General features: G+C 38.1%; 1 protein-coding gene across 1 annotated transcript; it reads left to right on the top strand.

The window, feature by feature from the left end:
* Nucleotides 1-25,097, top strand: LOC146363410 (major histocompatibility complex class I-related protein 1-like). The gene is made up of 7 exons (XM_084919844.1): nt 1-133; nt 623-883; nt 19,276-19,554; nt 19,675-19,977; nt 20,366-20,470; nt 20,744-20,761; nt 21,026-25,097. The coding sequence occupies exons 1-7, from the start codon at nt 73-75 to the stop codon at nt 21,073-21,075; spliced, it is 1,077 nt and encodes a 358-aa protein (XP_084775970.1). The 5' UTR covers nt 1-72; the 3' UTR covers nt 21,076-25,097.
* Nucleotides 25,098-26,785: the final 1,688 nt, after the last annotated feature.

Raw genomic sequence — 26,785 nt, 5'->3', positions numbered from 1 at the left:
TGGCCCAGCCTAACAGAACATGGACGTTTGGAGAGGTAGCATTACCACTGCCAGTTAGTTTTGGTCTTGAAAATGGAAAAAAAGATGAAGTGTGTGCTCATATTACTCCTCTGCTGTCATGCTGTATCTCCAGGTAAGATCATATTTCAAGTTTTTCTTTAAAAAATATTTCTGTTAACTATTGGCAAATTGAATCGTAAGAGACTTCTAGTTTTACTATGAGCTGTCACTATTTTACTCATTTGTTTGTGCAGATTGGTGATGAAAGGAAGATGTGTGCACCCTTGAAATGTCACAGTCAGTCTCTGTAGGAGACATATTAATATTATCAGTGAATGTACTTTGCTGTAGATGTGGATTTTAGAATGTGGTATGATTTTCTGTATATACTGGCAATGTATGTTTGGAGTAAGAATAAAGACTTACAGAAGAGTTATTAACAGAAATGTAATTTTACACAACACTAAGTATTTCAGGTTTTCTTTGTCTTTTCACCCTAATACGTTTTAAGACAATGCTGAATCTGAAACAATTTCTAGTTTATATTTAACCCTCTTAAATCATACCAAAAAAAGTATATAATAGGAATGTCTCCTAATTCAAAGTCCTCCCAATCTTACAGTAAAACACTCCTTGAAGTATTTCTGCACTGAAACCCCTGAAGCTCAGAGGATCCCTGAGTTTGTGGCTGTTGCATTTGTTGATGAAATTCAGATAGGTGACTTCAACAGTGTAAGGGGAGTACAGCCGAAGAAAGACTGGAATAAATTCTTTGAGGTTCATCCTGAGCACCTGGAATGGCATAGTTTACAGTCTCTGGATGATCATCAATTCTTAAAGGCTACCATTGAGATGTTGAGGCAACGTTTAAACCAAACTGAAGGTATGGATTTGTTTCGCTTGTTACTGCTGAAATATGATAATGGTTTGTTTTAAATCATTTTATTTTTTTTAAATTTTATTTTAAAAAGCCTAAATTTTTGCATTTGCAATGTTTGTTTTTGGTAAAGGTGTAGTTTCAGGTATAAGCTGTTCTGGCATCTTACTGGTTTATTTTATTTCATTTATTTATTTCACACCTGCTTCAACAGTTTCAACAGTTTTATTCTTTCATACACAGAAACCATGCTTTCCCTTGATATAACACTACAACCATGCGTGAAAAGGAGCAGGAAGAAGAAAATATTCTTATTAAACACTGCCCCCTATCTGCGATCCAACTAATATTACAACAAAATTACAATCAGCAATATACCACATCACATAATAACAAGGAGGAAAAAAATAAGTAAATAGAATAAAATAAGGAGAGAGAAAGAGGGGGAAAAAAATCCCTTCTTCAATTAACTCCAATTTCTTACATATTCTTCATATTGATTTATCGTTTTAAACATGTAACACTTTTTAAACCAATGTAAATTTGTACAACTTTTTAGATTATAATAAAGAGAGTTCCACAGCCCCTAACCGTTGGACTCATTAATCTTTGTGTAGTCCTAGCTAGCTGATGCTTAAAAAGATATTTCCTTCTGCTGTCCTCACCTCCCGAACACATTAAAAATAAACTTTGAAAGGCAATATATTATTTTTAGCCTTAAACATAATTAATAGTGTCCATAGTTTCACGAAATCCTTTAATTTCAATAGTTTCGATTTTATAAACAATTTATTTGTAAGTTCTCTATATTTAAAATTATGAATCATTCGTATCACTTTCTTCTGTAATGAGTATAGAGGGTTACAGAATAAAGTAACCCTCTTTCTTCCAACTACTTGGACGGTGTACCCATACCAGCTGCATGGGCTCTTGTTGGCGCTGTCACTTGGTGTTCGCTCTCTCTGCGGTAGCGCATCACTTCCTGTTCCTGCTCAAACACACAAGGGCTGTTTTTTGTTTTTTTTTTAAATATTAAACTTTATTAAGAAATAGTATTAAAGAAAATGTATACAACCAGAACAAAATTAACATATGCCAGGGGGTGTAATACAAAGAATTACAAACATTCAAATAATTTGTAATTACTACAAATAGTAATAGTTTTCATAGCCTTTTTGTTAAGTGATCCACTAATCAATTTTATGTAACATAAAACATCATTATAGTAATGTTTAAAATTAGGCTTTTTGTTACTGTATTTGCATTTGTGAAAATAAAATTTAGCTAAGATAACTAACAAGTTTATTATAAAGTAAACATCTTCTTTTTTTTGCCTTCGAAAGAAACAAAATACAACATTTTCCCATTTCACAGTAAAGTCTTTATAGAGATGTCCAGCAATGAATCTACTGAAGTCTTTCCAAAATGTTCTAGCGTATGAACAGATCCAGAAGAGGTGCTGCACAGTCTCAGGATGGCTTCCACAAAATCCACAGTTCACATTTATGTCCCTTTTGAACTTTGTCATATAATGATTAGTGGGATAAAATTTATGCAGTATTTTAAATGAGACTTCCTTCACTTTATTCGTTACCAGATACTTGTTAGGAATTGTCCATACTCTTTTCCAGTTAATGTCACTGACAAAGAAATTCCAATAAGAGACCACATGTGGAATAGTTAGAGATTCTGTCTGGAACAAAGCACGGATATTCTTATTACTTTTACTATGGTTTGTTAGACAGATTCTTCCTATGTGTGAATCCAAAGGGTTGGCGAGAGAAACAGATGATATGCAAGGTTGAATACCTTTAAAAAGCATTATAATACCCGTAGGTATTTGTTACGCCCCTAGTCTAGGCGTGTAGAGACGCACATAAGGTTGGAGGAGAGAGAGACAAATACCCGCCCTAGTTCCCAAGCCAAACATCCAAAACCAGTTGTGAGTAAAAAAAAAGGTGATTTTATTGAAGGTAATGAAGCATAGCTCCAGGGTGAACCCAGGCCAAAATAATAAACAAAACCAACTAAGTCCCACCAGAAAACTAACTAAACCCTAAGAAAGAAACAGAACAAACAAATGACAATACTAACCCTCGCTCCCTAACCCGGAAAACAGGAGAAAACTGTTCCAAAGAAAAAGGCGGCTCACCCCTTCCGCTTCAGCCTAAGGGTGCCTAAGCACTAAGTTAATGCACCAGGAGCGGCTCTCACAGATCACGCTCACACAAATACACAGTAAAAGTATAGGCTGGAAACCAGGGTCAGGACCACGTCGGCTGCCAAGCTACTCGCTCGCTCCACTCTCTCTCTCTTCGGCGGGAGCTGTCAGAGCGGCTTTTTGAACGTGGTCACCTGTTCCACGGTCCAATCAGCTGCTCGCTACTCTTCATTAGCTGAGGGACCTGCAAAGAGTCTTAAGCACAGTAAAGAGACACAGAACAAAACAGCCCACACAGTGTTCTTATGGCCACAGCCGTAACAGTATTGCATCAAATAATATGGCATATTCTTTGGGTGTGGCTGGAAATTTATAGGTGTTTAAGAATTCTGAATAGGACATAAGGTGCCCATTAGGATTAAACAGCTGATTCATTAAAACAATCCGTTTCTCAACCCACCTAGAAAAAAATAATGATTTATTTTTATACACTATGTTCCTATTATTCCAAATTAAATACGTATGGGGTGTAAAGTTTTGTTTATATATAAGGCACCAAGCTAATAGAACTTGTTTGTGAAACATCAAAAGGTTTTCTGGAAGCTTATCTATATTATAATCACAACCTAAGATAAAACTTAGACCACCAAACTTAGAGAAAATGTAGTGAGGAATAAAATTCCAAATGGATACCGGATTTTTAAGAAAATGTTTAGCCCAATTATCTTAAATGTATTGTTTAGAGTAGTAAAATCCAAAACATTGAGACCACCGTGTTCATAGTCATTCATCACTACACTTTTTCTGATGTAATGTGTCCCGTTTTTCCAGAGGAAGTTGAAGAGCATTCGGTCAACATCCTTACAAGTTTTGCCGTCCACATGCAGAGAAATTGCTGCATAAGTCAGTCGAGACAGACCTTCTGCTTTTGAGAGCAATACCCTTCCTCTTAAACTTAAATCTCTCTGCAACCATTGATTTAAATTGGTTTGAGATTTTTTTAATAATTGGGGGAAAATTTAGTAAAATTCTGTCTTTTGGATCTTTGCAGATAATCAGACCTAAATATGTTGCTTCATTTTTAACTGTTATATTACAAATACTCTGAACATTACACTCTTTGACAGGTAATAATTGACATTTATTTAAGTTTAGGACCAATCCAGACCCTTTTGAGAAATCCTCTATTACGTGTAAAGCAATTGGCACTTGGCTGGCATTTTTAAGAAAAATTGTGGTTTCATCTGCCAATTGACTGATGACAATCTCTCTGTCTGCTATATTTATACCTTTCACAGTGCTATTCGAAATATGAGAGGCAAGAATTTGGGTGCAAAGTAAAAAAAGATAAGGGCTAATCGGGCAACCCTGGCGTACCCCTCGATTAAGACTAAAATGAGAAGTGGTGCCATTTTTCATTCTAATAGAACTATTAGCATTGGAATACAGAGTTTTGATAGCTCTGCAGAAGATATCACCAAAACCAAATTTCTGAAGTGAAAGAAATATAAATTCACGCTCAATTGAGTCAAAGGCTTTATAGAAGTCCAGGAGTCCAAGGATAAATGAGTCATCAGATATTAATGCTGAGTAGTCCAGAATATCCAAGACGAGTCTGATATTATTGGAGATGTGCCTGTTTGTCATAAATCCAGACTGTGTCTCATCTACAATATAATCCAAAATATATTTAATTCTTCTAGCTAGCAATAGAGCTGTAACTGTATGTTTATTGAGTTTTAAACTTTACACTGACACCAAGATTAAACAAAACAAAACCAACATAGCAGAACAAAACAAAACAAACAAAACAAAACAAACAGACAAGCAACCCAGCTCATGAATACAAAGAAATAAATGAAAAATCCAGACATTTGATTATGAGATACGATTAACAATACATATATGTAAAATAGCAGTGATCTGCGTGCATTATACCAGAGCCTGTGAGAAAATGGCAGAAATATCCAAACCAACATACGCCATAAATGGGTCCCATATTTTATGAAACTTTTTGTCCCTACTATGTAGCCTGCATGTTAGGAAATCTAGTGACACATATTCCAATACCGTCCGGTGCCACTGAGTTTTAGATGGGGCCGTGTCCGTGATCCAGTTCAAGAAGACACATTTCCTTGCACAGAATGTTAACAGTGCATAGAGCTGCTTTCCAAACTTCCCCCTGATTTTGTCATTTGCCACTCCAAGTAGCATACACAGTGGATTACATTCAGTGTCAGTGGTAAAGATCTTATCCAGTTCACACTTTATGAGAAACCAGAATTGTTGTATTTTCCGGCAGGACCATAGACAGTGCATTAGGTTGCCCACCTCTGTTTTACATTTAGGGCACAGCGGAGAAAGGTCTGAATTGTATTTATGGCGTTGAGAAGGTGATATGTGAGCTCTGTGTAGGATTTTAATTTGGATTGCCTTTACTTTATTACAGATGCTCAGAGATTTAGAATTTTCCCAGACTTCGTCCCATACCCCGTCACTGATCTCTATATGTAATTCCTTTTCCCAAGTCCTCTTCAAATAGGTTGTGTCAGTGACCCCAAATTTTGTCAACAGGCCATAGCAAATCTTTATAGAAGTTCTAAGATTTGGCTGGAATATCTGCTTTTCACATTTAGAGACGGTTTGATTAGTGAGTATCGTTGTAGCCCTTTGTATATGGTCCCTCACTTGTAAATATCTAAAAAAGTCATGCCTATGAATGTTGTATTTATCAATTAACTGGTCAAAGGACATAAGGTTAGACCCGTCCATTAAGTCAGAAAATACCGTTCGCAGCCCATTTCCGAAAGCCGGGGTCAGTGGTCCCAGGCAAAAAAAGAGGGTAATCGGATAAGGGAGTGAAAAGAGATGTTAAGTGAGACCTTCCTTCTAGTTTTTGAACCATTTGCCAAGCTTTAACAGTAGATAATGTGAGTGGGTCGCTACAGAACATCGTTAAGGTCTTAAGTTTCCCCACAAAAAGCAAACTTTTCAGAGGGAAGTTAGACATAGAGCTCTCAATACCCAACCAGACAGGAGAAGGCTGTCGACAACGTGGATATTTTAAGACGAGGTTTCCTCGCTGCCCAAACAAAGGAGCTGAACCAGCCATTTAGAGTTTGGATAGTTTTATGTGGGAAAAGGGTCGGAATCATCTGTATTGGGTAAAGTAGCCTGGGTAGAATGTACATTTTCAGAAGAGCAATACGACCGATCCAGGATAATGGTAAGGACTTCCATCTCTCCAGATCTAGTTTGACCTGCTCAAATAGGGGGGTAAAGTTACTTTTATACATCTGTTCAAAGGCGGGCGTGACCCTTATCCCCAGATACGTAAAGCCCTGTGGGGACCAAATGAAAGGAAATGGAGAAGGGGCCCGTGGTTTTTGTTTCAGACTGCCCAATGGCATCGCTTCTGATTTATTAAAATTAATTTCATAGCCTGAGATTTCACTAAACTTATTAATAGTTTCAACCAGAGAGGGGATTGATGTTTCCGGCCGAGTCAACACAACAAGTACATCATCAGCATACAGAATGATCTTATGCTGTCTTTGTCCTACAGATAGACCATGTATATCCGCCTGAACTCGTACTGCTTCTGCCAATGGCTCTATGGCTAAGGCAAAGAGCAAAGGGGAGAGGGGGGAGGCCTTGTCTGGATCTCTTCTGTATCCGGAAGTTGGAGGACCGCACCCCGTTTGTAAGAACTGCAGAGCAGGGATTGTTATAAAGTAGCTTAATCCAGTTTATAAAGTTTCCACTGAAACCGAGTTGGTGTAGTGTAAAAAACAGGTAAGACCATTCAACACGGTCAAATGCCTTCTCGGCATCAAGGGAAATTACCACACCAGGCAGAGATTTTTGTTGAAAGAACTGGATCATATTCAACAACCTACGCATGTTATTATATGAATTGCGCCCTTTAATGAAACCCGTTTGGTCCTCATTAATGAGCGAGGGGAGTAAAAGTTCCAGACGTTTTGCTAATATCTTGGAGAGGATTTTCAGATCCACATTCAACAAAGAGATTGGCCTGTAGGAGGCACAATCTTCAGGTACCTTACCCTTTTTAAGTATAAGGGATATATTGACTTCCCTTAGAGAATTGGGCAAGAGACACTTTTTAAAGGAGTCATTGTACATATTCAACAGCGGGCCAGCTAAAATTTCTCTGAAATCTTTATAAAACTCGGCACATAGTCCGTCGGGTCCTACTACTTTGCCAGCCTTCAGCTCTTTAATGGCGTCTAATACTTCCTGTTTTGATATGGGAAAATCCAATTTGAGGTTCTGGTCTTCAGACACCCTGGGAAGGTTAAGAGGGACAAAAAATACATCCAGTAGGTCTGCAGTATTCGTTTGAATTTGCGGTTCATAAAGGTCTTCATAAAAATTTCTAAATATATTATTAATACTGATGTTGTAAAAAAAACTGTTTACCATTTACATCTTGGATTGAAGCGATGTTCTGAGAGTATGATTTCTTCTTAGTCAAGTTGGCTAAGTATTTCCCAGGTTTGTCACCATGTTCATATAACCTTTGCCTAGCAAATCTAATTTTAGTCTCTGCATCTTTCGTCAGTAGACAGTCTAATGTCGAACGTAGAGCATAAATTTCTTTGAGTTTGCCCATAGAAGGTTTTTTAAGATAATCTCCTTCTGTGTGTTTTAGCTTGGATTCCAAAACCTTCCTTTGCTCTACGCTTTTTCCCTTTAGTATATGAAATGATGAGACCTCTTGAGTAGGCCTTTAATGTCTCCCAGAGTAGAGACAGGTTATCCGTGGAAGGTGTATTAATTAACAAGAACTGTCCAAGTTCCTCTGTGAGGTAGCCTGTCAATCCAAGATCGTACAGGATAGAGGGGTCAAAGTGCCTATCAGTGTCTATTCTGGGGGGCCGGATTCCTGACGTTGCAATAAAGGAAAACTGCTGCATGGTCTGATATAACTATATTACCAATCGAGCTAAACGTAACTGATGGCAAAATAAGGTTTGGGATGAAGAAGTAGTCAATTCTTGTATAACAAGTATGTACTTTAGAGAAAAAGCTAGCAATAGAGCTAATATTTTATAATCATTATTTAGGAGGCTTATTGGTCTCCAGTTGTCTATAAAAAGTAGGTCCTTCTTAGGTTTGGGAATTAAAGTAATAAGTCCTTGAGTAAGGCTGGGGGGAAGAGTGCCCCTTTCAATACTTTCATTATAAACCTGCAACAAAAAGGGTGCAAGCTGAGAAGAGAATGATTTATAGAATTCAGCCACCAGCCCATCTGTGCCTGGGGATTTGTTGTTTTTAAGAAATTCAATCGATGTCAATATCTCTTTTTCAGTAATTGGACTGTCACAAAAAAGCCTATCAGCACTTTTAATCATTTCAACATTATTTACAGAGTCAATAAATTGGGTAGTGACCTTTGCATTATAATTGGATTCATACAACTTTGAGTAGAAATTACAACAAAATTGAGAGATAATTTTTGCATCATCACTGACCGTACCATTTATATTCAATTTATGAATAGTATTGGCTTTAGATCTATGTTTTTCTAAGCGGAAAAAATAAGCAGAATTCTGCTCTCCCTCCTCTATCCATCTTTTTCTTGAACGAACAAAAGCTCCTTCAGCTTTCTGGCGGTAAATCTCATCCAGTTTAGACTGAAAGGTCCTAAGACGTAATCTATCCTCCTCCGAGACCTCGTCTGGTGGGAGTTGATATATTGTGGAAATTTGAACAATTCAATTTTCTTCTTCTGCTGCCCTTGACTTAGCTATTTTTGCCCCATACTATCTCAACATTTTGCTCATCTCAAATTTAAAAATTTCCCAGTTTGTGCTATAGGAATTCTCAATATTAGCCTTGTGTATAAAGTGTTTCAACAGTCATGTGATTTCAGATTTTACAATTGTATGGCTCAAAAGCGAACTATTTAATTTCCAATATGAGGATCTATTAATTGCAATAGTAGGAAAGAGTTGCAGGTTAATATATATTGCTCTATGGTCGGTAAGTGGAGTTGTAAGGATATTGACCGTGACACTGTCCTTTGATAGACTACTTGATATTAACCAGAAATCAATATGCAATTTCCTTGAACCAGACCGGTTACTCCAGGTAAATGATATATCATCAGGAAATTTGTCTCTCCAAATATCAGTTACATTAAATTTATCCATAAATGTTTCCAATCTCAAATTATTCCTAAAATGTTGTGCTGGGGGCCATCTATCTATAGTGTCATTTAGTGAAACATTAAAATCTCCTCCAATTATTAAATTTGAACTGGGATATTTAGAGAGCCAAAAACTAATCCTTGTATCTAAAGAGTCAATTAATTTATCATTTTCAGGTTTGGTAATATAGCCATATAAATTGACAATTATTAAAATGAAGTGATTGTATTCTACTACCAGACAAATATAATGACCCAAAGAGTCACAATCTGAATGTAGAACAATACCACCGAAGCTACCTTTGAGAGTTGTGACCCCAGCTGACCTCTCTGTGCCGTGAGAATACCAAACATCGTTACCCCACTGAGACTTCCAGAAGTTCAAATCAGCAGATACAGAATGGCTTTCTTGGAAAAAACAAAAATCACTTTTATATTTCTTAGCAAACAAAAATAAGGCTTTACGTTTACAGATCTGTCTCAACCCCCTGCATTAAGGGAAACAATAGAAAATGACAATTAAGAAAACAAAAAATAAACAACTAGAAATTTAAGGAACCAATATTGTGTGCTTAACAAAAACTAAACCTCACTAAGGGACCGAGCGTTGCAAGGATGAAAATAACTTGGCAGAAATACAAAAAATATTTTCTAGGATACAACTCAGGTGCTGAAACTTAAAGTGTCCTCACAATATAAATGAAGCATAAACTTAATGATCCAAAACACCAGAAGGATCAATGAAAAACAGTCAACCAAGTCCAAGCAACTGTGCAACATTGTAGGGACTTTTCTATTCCTTAGCTCCCCCCATATTCATCTCTCATTCTGAAGACGGGAAAACTTCTGTCCCATTAACAAAACCCCGGCATCCGACGTAATAGGCCTTTTTATTTTCTCTGCGAGCCTTCTCAATAATGGGCCACAACTTTCTCCGGTGCTCTCTCTCTTCTCTGGAAAGGTCCTCAGCAAACTTCAGGTCCCGGTTCTCCCTTAAGAATGGAGATGTCTTGGCTGCTTTCCACAGGCTATCTCTGGTTCTGCGGGAGATGAACTGGATGATAATAGGTCTGGGACTGGTGTTGTTTGGGCGTTTGGAACCGACCCGATGTACGGTGTCAATGTTGTCATAAAGTTGATTTTTACATTCAGGCAACACGGCCTGACAAATCTCAACAGCAACTCTCCATGTATCCTCCTGTTGCTCTTCTTTGACACCAAACAACCTGAGGCTCCACCGTCTGGAATATCGCTCGAGATCTGTGATTCTTTGCTGGTTTTTATCCATACGCTCTTCCTCTTTGGAGATTTTCTGCTCCAAAGTGCCCACTCTGCATTTGACATCTTTTATCTCCTCACATGCAAAGTCCACAGTTTTTCTGATCCCGGCAATCTGTAATGCAAGGTCATCCATTCTTTCGTTTATTAGCTTTGATAGAGTTTCAACAATATCCACGCCATCTACCTTTGAATGCAACGCTTTCTTTGGCGCCGGAGACTGGCTGGGTGAGACGGGTAGAGGTGGAAACTCGTCCATCACGTCCTCAGTTATTGGAAGAGGTAGTGAAAGAGCCGTGTAGTCATGGCAGTTGTCAAGCAGTGGGTTTACCGACACGGCTGTTTGGCTAGCATTAGCCTTTAGCAGTAGCTTCGTTCTGGAGCTAGCCGAGGGTCTTTTATTGTCACGCTGTGACATTTTGTCGCTTTATTGATCAAAATCAGTCCTTTTCTGGATTAAATACCGAAGAAGCTTCTGAAGTCTGAGTTGACACAATGTTCCTACCGTATTAAAGGGTTACATTTGCTAAGCTCGGCAGTAAGCGTGTACTTACTCGGCCATCTTGGAATGCCCCCCCTGCTCTGACCCGTAACTATCGTAAAACACTTCGACCGGAAGTAGACACCTTTCGCGCATGCGGGGTTCCGATCGGGTTTCCGGTACGGATCGGGTAGCGACACGGACCATGCTTGATATTTGGGGAAATCGACGGCGCATTTGGAGTATGCATTTGAAGTACACTTCGAATTGGGACAGCCGTCGTCGCGTGGTGATGACGTAATCGCAGTCAAAATGCGTACTTCAAGCGTGCGGTCTCTTAATTGGGACACAGGCTGTGTCCCAATTAAGTCTATGCTTCATTTATATTGACCGCACGCTTCGAAGTACGCGCAGTTTGCGTACTACTTACGGCGCGTACTAGGAAGTACGAGAAGTGCGGAAGTGAGAGGCTTGTGAAATGGGACGGTCTGGCCTTCGCTGCGCTGCTCAGGTTGCCTAGCAACCATGATACTAACCGCGAGAAACGTTACATACAGCATTGTGTGACAGAAATGAAGGAGAAAAAAAATGTTTTTTTGGTCATTCATTTTTTTTATGACATCACTTTCATTAGTTGAGTATCTGAGACCACAAGACTGTAAAAACATGATTGTCGGGCTTCATTTCTGTACTGAACAGTCATTTCAAGATTAGTTAGTAAATAACAATTAGCTTATGTTGTTCATGAGACTAAAGTCATCTCACTTTGGTAATGTAAATATAATATGGCCAAAATTATATTTATTGTCAGATTAATATGATATATTACAGCAGTGAGCTTGAACTCTGTGTCAAAGATTCAAGTTGCAGTTATTTATATTTCCTATCACTTTAAATCTTCACTCAAAGACAAGTAACTTTGACAGTGTATATATAGATATATTATATATAAGAGACAAATGTTGTTCCTTCAGTATGTTCGCATTATTACATTTGGCTCAATGCTTACATATATGTGTAAAAAGCAAATGTATGAGCTGTGATAACTGTTTCTGATAGAATGAAGAGTAGACTGATATATTAAATATTCCTTTATTGGGTGAGAAAATCATACCACGTCATAACTGCTTTAAGTCACACAGAATAGATATCAGAGCCTTAAACAGGCTGACTTCTGCTAAATGGGTCAAACTGGGCAGAAAGTATACAAACACATAACATCCTTATAGAATATGATGTAACACTATAGATCAACTTACCTCAAAATATATAAAGCATATAAACAATTACAGCAATATGATGCAACAAACACAGCAGTGCTACTAATCCAAAATACTCAAAGCTTCATAGAAGTGAAACAAACATTTATTTTTAGGTCCATTCTGCTGCTGATACATACTTTAGGTTTCTGAATATTAAACTTGTTTCTGCCTTTCATAGTGTGTAACTTGAAGGCCCTGAGTACTTTCTCCCACACTGAAAACACTGAGATGATAACATTATTTGAACATTACCTAATAAGACTGATTCAGGACAGACAATAAGTTATTTTAAACTTTCCTAGCAGTCCTTCACAAACAGGGAACAGTCTGTCTATTCTCTCCATCTGTCAGCTGCTGCTGGCTCTTCCTCCTCCTCTTCCTCACACACTGCTGAGTTTGTCCTGGTGGATCATCAGGGGTGCAAAGCCTCACAGATGATGTGCAGCAGTGGGTCCCTCAGTCTGTCCTCACTCTGGACACTTGCAGTTGTCACACATGGAAATCAAATGTGTGATAAGCTGCAGGATTCAAACACAAGTGTAACTTATTAATACATGTTCATACTTTTATTACACAATCAGAGAGAAAGAAAAAGAGAGAGAGTGCAGGACAGACAGACAGGTGACAGTCTCAGGTGTATACACTGCTACAAAACAGCACGAGAGAAGGAGGATTTAGTGTTTGTGTTATTACGAGTGCTAAACAAGAAGAGTTCACAGATGGTACAGTGGACACATATGTGACTCCTGTAATTAAAGCATCTTTCTTTCAGCTTAACGAGTGAACCGTCAGCTCGTTCAAACACACGTTAAAGTCCGTTTGGCTCGACACCACCGAACAGAGGCAGCAATATAACATAGCTAACATTAACAGTGCAGTGAATCCTGCTTGTGCCGTGATATTCAGGACTGCAAACCAAGCAGCATCACTGACTTTCAGCTTGTTGTGTTTGTGGATATATGACTGACTTTAATTATCCATAAAATCATCACATTCTCTGTAAGATTAAGGTCAACTATTAAAAGGCGTATATTTTACAGTAAAGGCTTTAAAACCAAGTTAGTACAAACATCACTAATGTCACATAACTTGGCCCGACATGTGGCCAACAGTAATGTTTTAATGTTCTTCATTACAGGTCACTCAGGTTATCCTGTGTGAACAACAGCAAATATTGTTTTTTCATCTTTACATACTGTGTATTTGAAATATTCTTGTTTAATTGTTATTGTTATTTACTTTATTGCTATCAAATAAATATTCATGTAATACTGTTCAAAGTTAGCGTTATGTTCGTACATGTTGAAAATGCCTGTAAATCAAATTGAGTTCAGTGACAATTACTGCTTGTTTTAATCAATTTATTAATAACATAAAACCTTTAAACTAATGCAACACATATAAGAATGTAACAAATATATTCAAATAAATAAATTACATAATGCATAATTTATTTTGGATCTAATCTTTCAAGAAGTGAAAACAGTCTGTCCATGCTCTCCCTGCTCTCCTCTCCTCATCCTCTCTTTGCTGCCTCATGTCCTCTCTGATGAGGTCTAGCAGCTGATTATTCCCGTCTCTTCTCCTGTTCCTCCCTGTTGTGGGTGGCTCGCTCCCTTCGTCATCGCTTACGTTTCTGACATTAAACCGGTCCATGGCGCAAAAAAGGTTGGGGACCGCTGGTGTACAGCATGAGGGTTAATAAAACCGTACTCAAATGAATATGAAGTGTAAATTAATTTATTCTTGTACCTCCACGCCACAGTGGCCCAATTCTTTACCCTAATGAAGATGTGATCATTTTCTCCTCGTTTTAATGAATTGAGCCGTTTGCTCTTTGTTCCCCACAACATATTACCATAAAGATTAATTCGAAGAAATCAACATTAGTTGTATGTAAGCGGCAATACGTGACAAACCACGGGACACACCATACAAGCTAGTTTAGGGTTATTTGGATTAAAAGAAAAAAAAAAACCATGTCTATGCAGATCCCCATAGCTTAACAACACAACTGCTATGACAATTTAACTGGTAGGTAGGACACGAAGGATACATCAGACCCATCCTTAAAATTTGGGAAAAAGTAGGACGCATTTGTTGCCACATTTTGAGTACTCTTTGAATTTAGACAGCCTTCGTTGCGTCACTGTGACGTCATTGCCTCCAAATATGGCATCGAAGGATCCTTCCCTTGAATTCGGACACAGCTAACCCTCAAATTTGCAGAAAAGGAGGACGCATTTGTCGCCACATTTTGAGTACTCTTTGAATTCGGACAGCCTTCATCGCGTCGCTGTGACATCCAAATACGTCCTTCGGAGCATCCTTTCCCTGAATTCTGACACAGCAGCAATGGCGTTTTTGAGTAGCTTATCTGCTTAGCAATTTAATTAAAAACTTTTAGATCCATTCCAGAGCAGGCGACATTGAGGGAAATTTAAAAATGCTGGCTAAGGGTAAACGTAAATTCAGTAAGATCATAATTCACGTCGGCAGTAATTGTGGTCGCAAATTTTGAAGCCACCCTGATAACCTTCTCCCATCAACGATGTGGAGATCCAACCCTTTTAGATCCAGTTAAAATCAAGACACTTAAAAAGATGATCTGGAAAAGAGTAGAATTCTTGGAACAGAGTTTAATACACTGAATCATATGAACAGCAGGAAAAATACATACAGACATTTAGCAAGAGAATTACAAAGCAGAAAGCAAGAAAAGCAAAACCCCGGGGTGTACAGCCTTAAGCACAGACAGCAGAGCAACACAGAGACGGACAGAGAGCAACAGCAGAGGGGAAAAAAGTGCTGGGGGTGGTCCTCTAATATATAGGGACCAGTATCCCCGCCCCCTGCTGCTGGGTAACTTTCCCACGCGCCCAAACACAGCTGCAGGGGTCAGGTACAGGCCAGGGTACGGGCAGGGCTCTGGCTGAGGGCCCTGCCCAAAGGGACACCTTTAAGTTAACCCTTTACTTTGCCTTCTGACAATAGGTCACAACATGGTCAAAGGTCACACATTAATCCTAATTATTAAATCTTCACAATATATAATCTTATAACTACATAGGTTCTTAAAACACTTCAGTGTAGTTCAAAGTATGTGCGTGCGTGCGTGTGTGTGTGTGTGTGTGTGTGTGTGTGTGTGTGTGTGTGTGTGTGTGATTATATCGTATGTGTTCAGGATCTCTGTTACAATGTTACTGCTTTGGTTGTGCTGCATGAAAGACGTTGAGTGTGTATTCGGGAAGGTTAGTTACTGGAGAGTAAATTATTCAGGAGAACTCTCCCCTTACATTAACTGCCCTGTTAGTGTACCACCTTAATAAACCACGGTGAAGCAAAATGTCTTGTGCTTAAGACTCTACATGAAAGTTACAGTGAAAATTAGAGTATATATGTTCAGTGCAGATAGATATATAGTGTATATAGTTACATAGTTATACATATCACACAAAAATCCACCACATAATGACACCCGGTTACGCCAATCGGAGGTCAATAAAATCAATATTGAATCGTGTGTAACTTTGCCAAAACAATGTCGGACTCTGTAGTTTTCTCTGGTCCCCTCCCCAATCAGACCAGGAGTGACATGTTTAGCCGCATGTTCTCCTTAAATTGCTGGCTGTCTGAGTGGTGTCCCAGAAACAATGTGGGCTTCATAGATAATTGGCAAATCTTCTGGAGGAAACCTGGTCTTGTTAGGAGAGACGGCATCCATCCCACTTTGGATGGAGCAGCTCTCATTTCTAGAAATATGGACAAATTTATTAAACCCCCCAAAATATGACTATCCAGAGTTGGGACCAGGAAGCAGAGTTGCAGTCTTACACGCCTCTCTGCAGCTTCTCTCCTCCTGCTACCCCCCCAAAAACCCATCTCCATAGAGACTGTGTCAGCTCCCAAACAGACAAAAAACAAAGTAAAAACCAGCAATAAACAACTTAAACATAAACAATTACAAAGAAAGAACAATACAGTATCCACATCTGAACCAAAGAGTAAAACAGTGAAATGTAGATTATTAAATATTAGGTCTCTCTCCTCCAAGTCTCTGTTAGTACATGACTTAATAATTGATCAACAAATCAATTTACTCTGCCTTACAGAAACCTGGTTGCAGCAGGATGATTATATTAGTTTAAATGAATCAACACCCCCGAGTCATTCTAACTAAGAGAAACCTCGAAGCACAGGCCGAGGGGGCGGTGTGGCAGCAATTTTTCACACCAACCTATTAATCAGCGAAAGACCAAGACAGACTTTTAATTCATTTGAAAGCCTGATGCTTAGCCTCGTCCACCCCAGCTGTAAAACTCAGAAACCAGTCTTATTTGTTATCATCTATCGTCCACCTGGGCCTTACACAGAGTTTCTGTCTGATTTCTCAGACTTTTTATCTGATTTAGTTCTGAGCTCAGATAAAATAATTATTGTTGGTGATTTAAACATCCATGTAGATGCTAAAAATGACAGCCTCAACATGGCATTTAATCTGTTATTAGACTCAATTGGCTTTTCTCAAAATGTAAAAGAACCCACCCACCACTTTAATCACACTCTAGATCTTGTTTTAACATATGGCATAGAAACTGAACATTTAACAGTGTTTCCTGAAAACCCTCTCCTGTCTGATCATTTCCTGATAACATTTACATTTACAATAATTGATTACACAGCAGTGGAGAGAAGACTTTATCACAGTAGACGTCTTTCTGAAAGCGCTGTAACTAAGTTTAAGAATATAATCCACCCACTGTTATCATCTTCAATGCCCTGTACCAACACAGAGCAGAGCAGCTATCTGAACGTGACCCCATCAGAGGTCGATTATCTTGTTAATAATTTTACCTCCTCACTGCGTATGACTCTGGATACTGTAGCTCCTGTGAAAACTAAGGCCTCAAATCAGAAGTACCTGACTCCGTGGTATAATTTTCAAACACGTAGCCTAAAGCAGATGACTTGTAATCTGGAGAGGAAATGGCGTGTCACAAATTTAGAAGATCATCATTTAGCCTGGAGAAATAGTTTGTTGCTTTATAAGAAAGCCCTCCGCAAAGCCAGAACATCTTACTATTCGTCACTGATTGAAGAAAATAAGAACAACCCCAGGTTTCTCTTCAGCTCTGTAGCCAGGCTGACAAAAAGTCAGAGCTCTGTTGAGCCAACCATCCCTTTAACGTTAACTAGTAATGACTTCATGAACTTCTTCACAAATAAAATTTTAATCATTAGAGAAAGAATTACCCATAACCATCTCACAGATGTAACATTATCTACAGCTACCTTTAGTACCATTGATATTCATTTAGACTCTCTCTCCAATTGACCTTTCTGAGTTAACTTCAATAATTACTTCTGGCAGTAGTTAAACCTTTACTTAAAAAGCCATCTCTAGACCCAGCTGTCTTAGCTAATTATAGGCCAATCTCCAACCTTCCTTTCATATCAAAAATCCTTGAAAGAGTAGTTGTCAAACAGCTAACAGATCATCTGCAGAGGAATGGTTTATTTGAAGAGTTTCAGTCAGGTTTCAGAGCTCATCACAGCACAGAAACAGCTTTAGTGAAGGTTACAAATGATCTTCTTATGGCCTCTGACAGTGGACTCATCTCTGTGCTTGTCCTGCTAGACCTCAGTGCAGAGTTCGATACTGTCGACCATAATATCCTATTAGAGCGATTAGAACATGCTGTAGGTATTACAGGTACTGTGCTGCAGTGGTTTGTATCATATCTAACTAATAGACTCCAATTTGTGCATGTAAATGGAGAGTCCTCTTCACACACTGAGGTTAATTATGGAGTTCCACAGGGTTCGGTGCTAGGACCAATTCTGTTTACATTATACATGCTTCCCTTAGGCAGTATCATTGGAAGACATAGCATACATTTTCACTGCAGATGACACCCAACTCTATCTATCCATGAAGCCAGGTAACACACACCAATTAGTTAAACTGCAGGAATGTCTTAAAGACATAAAGACCTGGATGGCCGCTAACTTTCTGCTTCTTAATTCAGATAAAACTGAGGTTATTGTACTCGGCCCTGAAAATCTTAGAAATATGGTATCTAACCAGATTCTTACTCTGGATGGCATTACCTTGGCCTCCAGTAACGCTGTGAGGAACCTTGGAGTCATTTTTGACCAGGATATGTCCTTCAATGCACATATTAAACAAATATGTAAGACTACTTTCTTCCATTTGCGCAACATCTCTAAAGTTAGAAATATCCTGTCTCAGAGTGATGCTGAAAAACTAGTTCATGCATTTATTACTTCCAGGCTGGACGACTGTAATTCATTATTATCAGGATGTCCTAAAAACTCCCTGAAAAGCCTTCAGTTAATCCAAAATGCTGCAGCAAGAGTCCTGACAGGGACTAGAAAGAGAGAACATATTTCTCCTGTTTTGGCTTCCCTTCATTGGCTTCCTGTTAAATCCAGAATTGAATTTAAAATCCTGCTCCTCACATACAAGGTCTTAAATAATCAGGCCCCATCTTATCTTAATGAACTTGTAGTACCATATCACCCTATTAGAGCACTTCGCTCTCGCACTGCAGGCCTACTTGTTGTTCCTAGAGTATTTAAAAGTAGAATGGGAGGCAGAGCCTTCAGTTTTCAGGCCCCTCTTCTGTGGAACCAGCTTCCAGTTTGGATTCAGGAGACAGACACTATCTCTACTTTTAAGATTAGGCTTAATACTTTCCTTTTTGCTAAAGCATATAGTTAGGGCTGGACCAGGTGACCCTGAATCCTCCCTTAGTTATGCTGCAATAGGTGTAGACTGCTGGGGATTCCCATGATGCATTGGGTATTTCCTTTCCAGTCACCTTTATCACTCACTATGTGTTAATAGACCTCTCTGCATTGAATCGTACCTGCTATTAATCTCTGTCTCTCTTCCACAGCATGTCTTTCATCCTGTTTTCCTTCTCTCACTCCTTCTCAGTGCCACTCCTTTCACACCATAATTATACAATTTAGAAATCAAAATTCACAGCTACTGTGACTGTCTTTTTTTTTCAGGTGTTCATATCATGCAGAGGATGAGTGGCTGTGAATGGGATGATGAGACTGGAGAGATTAATGGGTTCAATCAGTATGGTTATGATGGAGAAGACTTTCTGGCATTTGATCTACAGACACTGACATGGATCACTCCTAAACCAAAGGCTGTCATCACCAAAATGAGATGGGATGCTCAAAAAGTTCGATTAGAGGCAAATAAAAACTTTTTAGGTCATCAGTGCCCTGAGTTTTTAAAGGAGTACTTGCAGTATTGGAGGACCTTTTTGCAGACTACAGGTAGAATTACATAATCTGATGAAATGTAATAAAATAGAAGATTCATATGGGTTTCTTGCTTCAAAGGTAGAATACAATAAAATAAAATAAAGAGTGTAACAACTGCCAATCTCTTTCCAGTCCTTCCCTCAGTGTCTCTCCTCCAGAAGACTCCCTCCTCTCCAGTCAGCTGCCACGCTACAGGTTTCTATCCTAACAGAGCCATGATTTTCTGGAGAAAAGATGGAGAGGAGATTCATGAAGGTGTGGATCCTGGAGAGATTCTCTCCAACAATGATGGGACCTTTCAGATGAGTGTTGACCTGAAACTTTCATCAGTCACACCTGAAGACTGGCAGAGGTACGACTGTGTGTTTCAGGTTTCTGGTGTGAAAGAGGACATTATCACCAGACTGGACAAAGCAGTGATCCGGACCAACTGGGGTAAGACTGAATCATGCAGGGGTTATAAAACTGCAGTTTGATATTATAGTGCTGTTAAACACTGGCTTCCAAATGTAAATCCTTAATCCCGGGCTTACTGCTACTGCTGATAAATAAACATGAGACATGGGATCTAATGATTGGATTAAGTAATGAGGTACCATATGCAGTAGGCTATATCAGTAATTCTGAGTGCCCAAGAAGAGTAACTAATATTTGAGTAATTGTAATTACTGAGTAGGAAGGGTTTTGTGCTGTTCAGTGTTTTCATTCAGAGATGTCAGATTTATCAACTATCAGGTTCTTTCTGATTTCCTGCTCACTCTTTTTTTGTAACTGCACACATTTCTGTTTATTATTATTAATGTTGTCCAATTTTCCTCACCAGAGAAGCCCACTGACATGGTGATCTTCATCAGTGCTGTAGTGGTCGTTCTAGCGATCACCCTCTTCATTGCAGTTGTGGCATTTGTGACTTACAAAAAGAAGAAAGGTGAGAAATTTTAATGGTGGAGATATGAAGTTCAGTTTTTAAATTCACATCCTAAACCATAATGCCAAATGAGTTTGATTACAAACACCCAGAATCGTATGTAATTGCATAGGGCTTAGAGCCACTGTAAAATGATTGCAAGACAGTAGAATGATGAGGTAAGAAGGAATAAATTAAATCAAATCAAGTAAATTAAAACGGAAATAGAAACACGAGATGCTGATGAAAGTAAGAAGATTAAAAAATAATTTCTTTTTTATTTGTTTGTTTCAGCAAAATGTTCTACATCTGGTAAGTAAAATCTGCTTTTATTTATTTGTAATTTGTCAGATGTTGAGTGTGATCAAGGATATAATATACAGCATTTAAGTGAAAATAAAATATAGATTCATTCACTTTTGCTGATACAGATTCAATTTGTTATAGATGATCTATTTGAAGATTACTGATCTCCATATCATTTTACTAGCTGGGAAACAGGGTCAAATATTCAAATCACTACAAATTATATCTTCAAAAAGGCTCAAATATATGCAAATATTTTGGATCTTACAGCTCCTGGTGATGGTTCTGAGCAGTCTGAAAAACTTAATCCACAAAGGTGACTGTCCTGCAAATAGTTCTTTGCTCCACTCTGTGAGACTTTCCTCCTGTTGCTTAAATCTTTTCCACATTTATAAACATACATACACCAGTGATTAAATTAAGCACAGGTAATGATCACATTTTGTAGATCACTGTGAACAGCTTGCTGCACTTGCTGTAAATTAGTACAGTCACTGTATAGATGCAGTGGTATCATGAGTCTGCTGCAAAGCAAAAGTAAATGTTTTAAGTATGTTGATTGTTTATTGGTTATGCATGTGACAATGACACTTTTTTCAGACCTGAAGTCTGTTATGTTATTGAGAAATTGTCAGTGTACAAAGTATGTGGTATTTTCCAAATGACACAAATACATCTGAATGATAATAGTTAACTTATTGTTGGTTTATTATTTTATTATTCACTAGTCTGTGATTTCCTGCATTTGATTTGTGAGGTCACATTACCTTGATCTTTCACCAACTCTGGCTATGTCCTAATTCAAGCAACATGCTCTTAGAGGTAAACTGGTTTTGTTTTCACTGTAACTTCATCACCGTGCTTGGAAGGGACATTTTATATGAGGAATCATGCATGCAGGTATGTTTTTACAACTACTGTAAAAATGCTGAACTAATATAGTTCTATCAGATGGGAGTTGCAGCAATGAACACTGATGACGAACTGTCTGAAGCTGCAATTAAAAACAAGAACTTGACACTGGTCAGATTAGAGATGATACACAGCAAAATCTTCAGTGTTAAATTGACACTAGAGAGTATCTACATAGGTCCACTCTTTTGAGTGTTAAACGAACACTTTTGACAGTGTTATATTTTTAACAGTAACCTAGTCAGTTTTAAAGATTAATAATGACTAACACTGAGCAGTGCTAGTGCTAGCAAGCTCAGTGTTAGTCATTGTGTCAATTTAACACGGGAAATGTTGCTGTGTATTAAATATGCAAATTACATTACTAATGTGTCAAATCAATTTTAAGTTTTAATCACAATACATACCAGAAAAGTTATATTCTTGATCCTAGTAATTTCAAATAAAATATATAAATTTGTTTTTCAAGAATCAAAGCTTACAGTTTACAAGATCTAAACTCTGAAATTGACAGGAGATAGCAATGTAGCTTTTACAAAATGCTAAAATGTTCAGTTTTGTTTTTGACATTGATATTTTATAACTTTGCTTTAATTTTGCTTTAAGTTTCAGTAAAAGCAGACAAAAATTGAAAGAAAGAGTTGAAGAGTCAAGCAGGTGATCTGACAGTGGACCCAGATGAAGGACTCACAAGATAGAAAAAACAAAAAAACTCAGCTTTATTAAGCAGGCAAATAACAAAAAGGACAAAACAAAAATGATAATGGAGCATGTCAGGAACAAACTGACTGGAAACATGTAGTAAACAGCCCACCAGAAACTCGCACAACATAAGGATACACAAGAGGACATGACAAAGAAGAGAAGCAAACTGACAATTTAAATATTCAGGGGTGCACATAAGTGGTCCGCAGGTGCGCATTCGCTGTCAAAATAAAAGACGTGCACCAGATAAGAAGTTGCAACGCGCGTTTGCGTACATATAAAAGGCAGTGTTTTTGTCCGCTAGAGTGGGATTTTCACGGCATATTCTGCATCACATCTCTGTGCGTTCATCATTTGTTTGAAGCCAGCTCACCTCCTGCAACCACTTTTCCGAGAATACGCGCTTCTTTTGTGGTTCGGAATCCTTCTGAAATTTTGTTTGTTGGTGGAGGAACACCAAAGTAATTGCTTAAAGGAGCTTGTTTCTTCGACATCTTTAAGAGTTCTAAACAAATGTCTGTCCTCCTCCAGAAAATCTTATGTACGCAAATGCGTGCTGCAACTTCTTATCTGGTGCGAATCTTTTATTTTGACAGCGAATGCGCACCTGCGGACCACTTTGTGCACCCCTGATTATGGCAGAGTAGACACACCAAGGAAATTGAGCTCTTTCGTTTTTAACAGCAGCTTGCATCCAACAGTGTTTCACTGCCATCTCTTGGGTTATACTGCTACATCACTTCTATTTCCTTAAATCCTCTTGATGAGTCCAGTATTTCATCATCAGCATCGTTTATTTATATAGCACTTTAAAAACACACCTGGTAGACAAAAATGCTGTACAATACAAATAGAAATATAGTAATACAACAGCAAAAACTAAACATAGCAATAAAATTAATAAAAATGTCAGTTACCTACAGAGTTAAAAGCCAGGGAATAAAATGTAGCTTGTCTAATTTGTAGAGGAAGATTATTCCAAAGCATCAGAGCCGCAATAGAGAATGCTTGGTCTCCTCTAAGTTTCAGCCGTGACTTCGGGACTGAAAGCAATAGCTGCTCAGCTGACCAAAGCAAACGAATAGGGACATGGGGCTTTAACAAATCAGACAAATAAACAGGCGCCAGACAATTTAGAGATTTAAAAACCAATAAAAGGACTTTAAAAGGGATTCTAAATTCAATAGGAAGCCAATGTAGAGAGGCCAAAACCGGAGTATTGTGGTCGAATTTCCTTCTGCTAGTTAAAAATCGTGCCGCAGCATTTTGCACTAGTTGCAAGCATGACAAGGTACTCTGCCCAACCCCTATTAATTGCAATAATCCAAATGTGAAGTAATAAAGGCATGAATAACAGTTTCCAAGTCACGCTTGGAAAGAAAGGGCTTAACCTTCGATAGACGTCTGAGGTGATAGAATGCTGATTTTACCACCCCATTTACGTGGTCATCAAAGGTAAGTGCAGAATCGATTTTTACTCCGAGATTTGTGATCGAACTCTTCAGATGGGAAGTCAAAGTGGCAAGATCAACATCTGGAGTGTCAGAAAAACGATTTGGGCCAAATAAGATTGATTCCGTCTTAGGATCATTAAAATTTAAAACATTTTTTTTGCCATCCATGCTTTAACATCACTAAGGCAGTCAAGCAGAGGTCAACTCGGGAGACTATCAGAATGACTAAAAGGTTAATAAAGCTGGCAGTCATCTGCATATAGATGGAATGACACTTTATGCTTTCGAAATATTGCGCCAAGAGGCAGAAGATACAGCGAAAACAATAATGGCCCAAGAATAGATCCCTGTGGCACACCCCAAAGCAGAGGGGCCAAAGAGGATGAAGCTGGCCGCAACTTAACACCAAAAAGTCCTGTTTGAGAGATAAGATTTTAACCACAAAAGTGCCGTACCAGAAATTCCCACACAGTGCTGTAAGGGGGAGATCATCACAACCATACATGGCCGGGGTCAGCAATAGATAGAGTCAGAGGTCTCAAGCTAGCAACCTTGTCCACAAAACAATTAAGAAACTTATTGCACATAACCTCAGAAGAGTGCAAAAAGAACGTAGACTTCTGAATTAATTACAGAATTTATAGCGTTATACAATACACAAGGGTTATGCAAGCTGGCAGCAATAACTTGAGAAAAATAGGAGTGCTTGGTGGCCTTTACTGCTCTCAGATAGACTTTCCAGCTAGTCTTAAGAGCTTCCAGAGAGACATACAGCCTATCCTTTTTCCACCATCTTTCACATCTCCTATATTCTTTTCTAGCGGCTCTGGTAAAATCAGTTAGCCAAGGACTAGCCTTGGGCTTGCACTGTCTGAATCTTAAAGGAGCAACAACGTCAAGGACAGATTCACAAGCAGAATCCAAATAAGAAAATAATCCATCTGAGGTGGACAACTCAGGAGGATAAGACATAAGTTGGTCAAACAATATGGAAAAGCGCTTGGCGGTATATGAGCTGCAGAAGGAACTGAAATTATCAGAATAGGTTACCTTGGAGGAGTTTAAGTCCATTTTAAAGGAACTGTGTGACTGTTTTTAATGTCGCTCTTAATTTGATCTGTTATTGTATATTTTTCACATGTTCGTGTGGGATATTGCCTTTGTCTTAAATGTTATATACATATGTGGTACATGTATTTGGCTTTTGTTGCCATGATGCTAGGTCTCTCTTGGAAATTAGATTTTTAATCTCAGTGAGATTTTTTACCTGGTGTTGAAAACTCGTTCGATTTGGGCAAGAGAAGTAAGCAGACTGAATCCAGGTAGGTGCCAAAAATAGTGATCTTTATTTACACACTTGCGCAGAGTGTGGGAAGAAACTTGCAACAACAATCTTACAATCTTCCTCGAGCAGACCGCTCCCCATCCTTATATTACCCTGATGATATCACAGCTAGATCTTACTGGAAATGATAACAGTTCCAAAGTTCTCCTTATATAGGCATCCAATACTACTTTCGAGACAAACAAGTGTGTGATATGTTGTGCAATTTTGTGAGACTGTGTGTCCAACCGAGAGATTGTCCTGAGACGACCTCCCTGTTCTTAGTACGTGCGGGAGTGAACGTGCGTACTTTCCATGACTCTCTATGTGCATGTTGGTGTGGGCCTGAATATGTGTGCAAGTGAATGTAGAAGGCCCTACTGGACCCACAGCTTCGAGAGGTGTGAATACAATGATATGGATACCATTTGCAACAGCTTAAGCAGATAGAAAGAATAATAGAGAACAACAATAGACTAATTAAAGTGATGATAATATACATACATTAATATTTTGGTCAGATTACCATAGATATAATTCAGAGATTATTCTGTCAACTGGTTCAACAATGATGAATGATTGATCCATGATAGTTCTGATTATAAATCGTCACCATAAGAATACAAAATAAAATATCTCTTGTCCACACTGGATAAATAAAGGACTAATTTAAAAAACATAAAAACATTACTGATATCATGTAGAAAATATTTTTGTTTTAGCTCAGAAGGTAAAGTTTTATATGAGGAATCATATAAAATTACAATTGCTATATGACATGATAACATTCTTGCTATCAGATGGGAGTATCAGCAATGAACACTGATAACAAACTGTCTGAAGCTGCAAGTAAAAACAACTTGACTCTGTTCAGATTAGCGATAAAAGAAAATATACAAAATATATCACTGATATAAGTCTCTGTTTCTACAGTTTCTGGCCTTCAGCCACAGCAGTTCTCAGTTCAAACCACAAATGAAGAATGCCAGGAAAACAAATTGCAAAAAACATATATACATTTATCTTTTATGAGTCAGAGTTTGAAGGGCTAAATTCATGTTTTGGCTTCACATTCAGTGAGCTGAAACTGAACTTCCGGATTCAGTCGCTGACCACATTTTGCCTCAACTTGTATACACTTTCCTTACTTTTGTCTTAAAGACATATTTTTAAAGGTTTCTGTTTTTTTAATCATTTGGTAATACAGGTACAACAACCTTATGCATAAATGTAACATGCCCCACAATATGAATGCTCCATTAAAAAGCCAATGATGCAAACCTCCAGGAGTAAAAAATAAGATGGTTTTTGTCATCTCACAATTAGATATTTTTCTTATTACTTTTATTAGTCCTAAATTTAGATTTTTGATAAAAAAATAGTTCTCTTACTTTTTATTTCGATTTAAGTAAAGTATAACGGTGCTTTAGTTTTATTTTCTCTTAAGTTTTTTTTCACTCAAATATAATATTTTTTACACTGTAGCAATTTAAAAATAATTCAACCTCTCTATACATAAACTGTATCAGGAGGGTGACTATTAGAGTCCTTTATTCATGCACCTCAGCCAAGGTGGCTGTTTTCATTTCAGTAGTTTATTTGCTGTCAGCTAAGGAATATTTCCTGTACTCAGCA

Source organism: Perissodus microlepis, chromosome 22, assembly GCF_051167445.1.
Source record: "Perissodus microlepis isolate ML-2025 ecotype Zambia chromosome 22, ASM5116744v1, whole genome shotgun sequence".
In the NCBI taxonomy this organism is placed as follows: Eukaryota; Metazoa; Chordata; class Actinopteri; order Cichliformes; family Cichlidae; genus Perissodus; species Perissodus microlepis.
The sequence above is the reverse complement of the archived record's forward strand: the minus strand, read 5'-3'. Positions and strand labels throughout refer to the sequence as shown.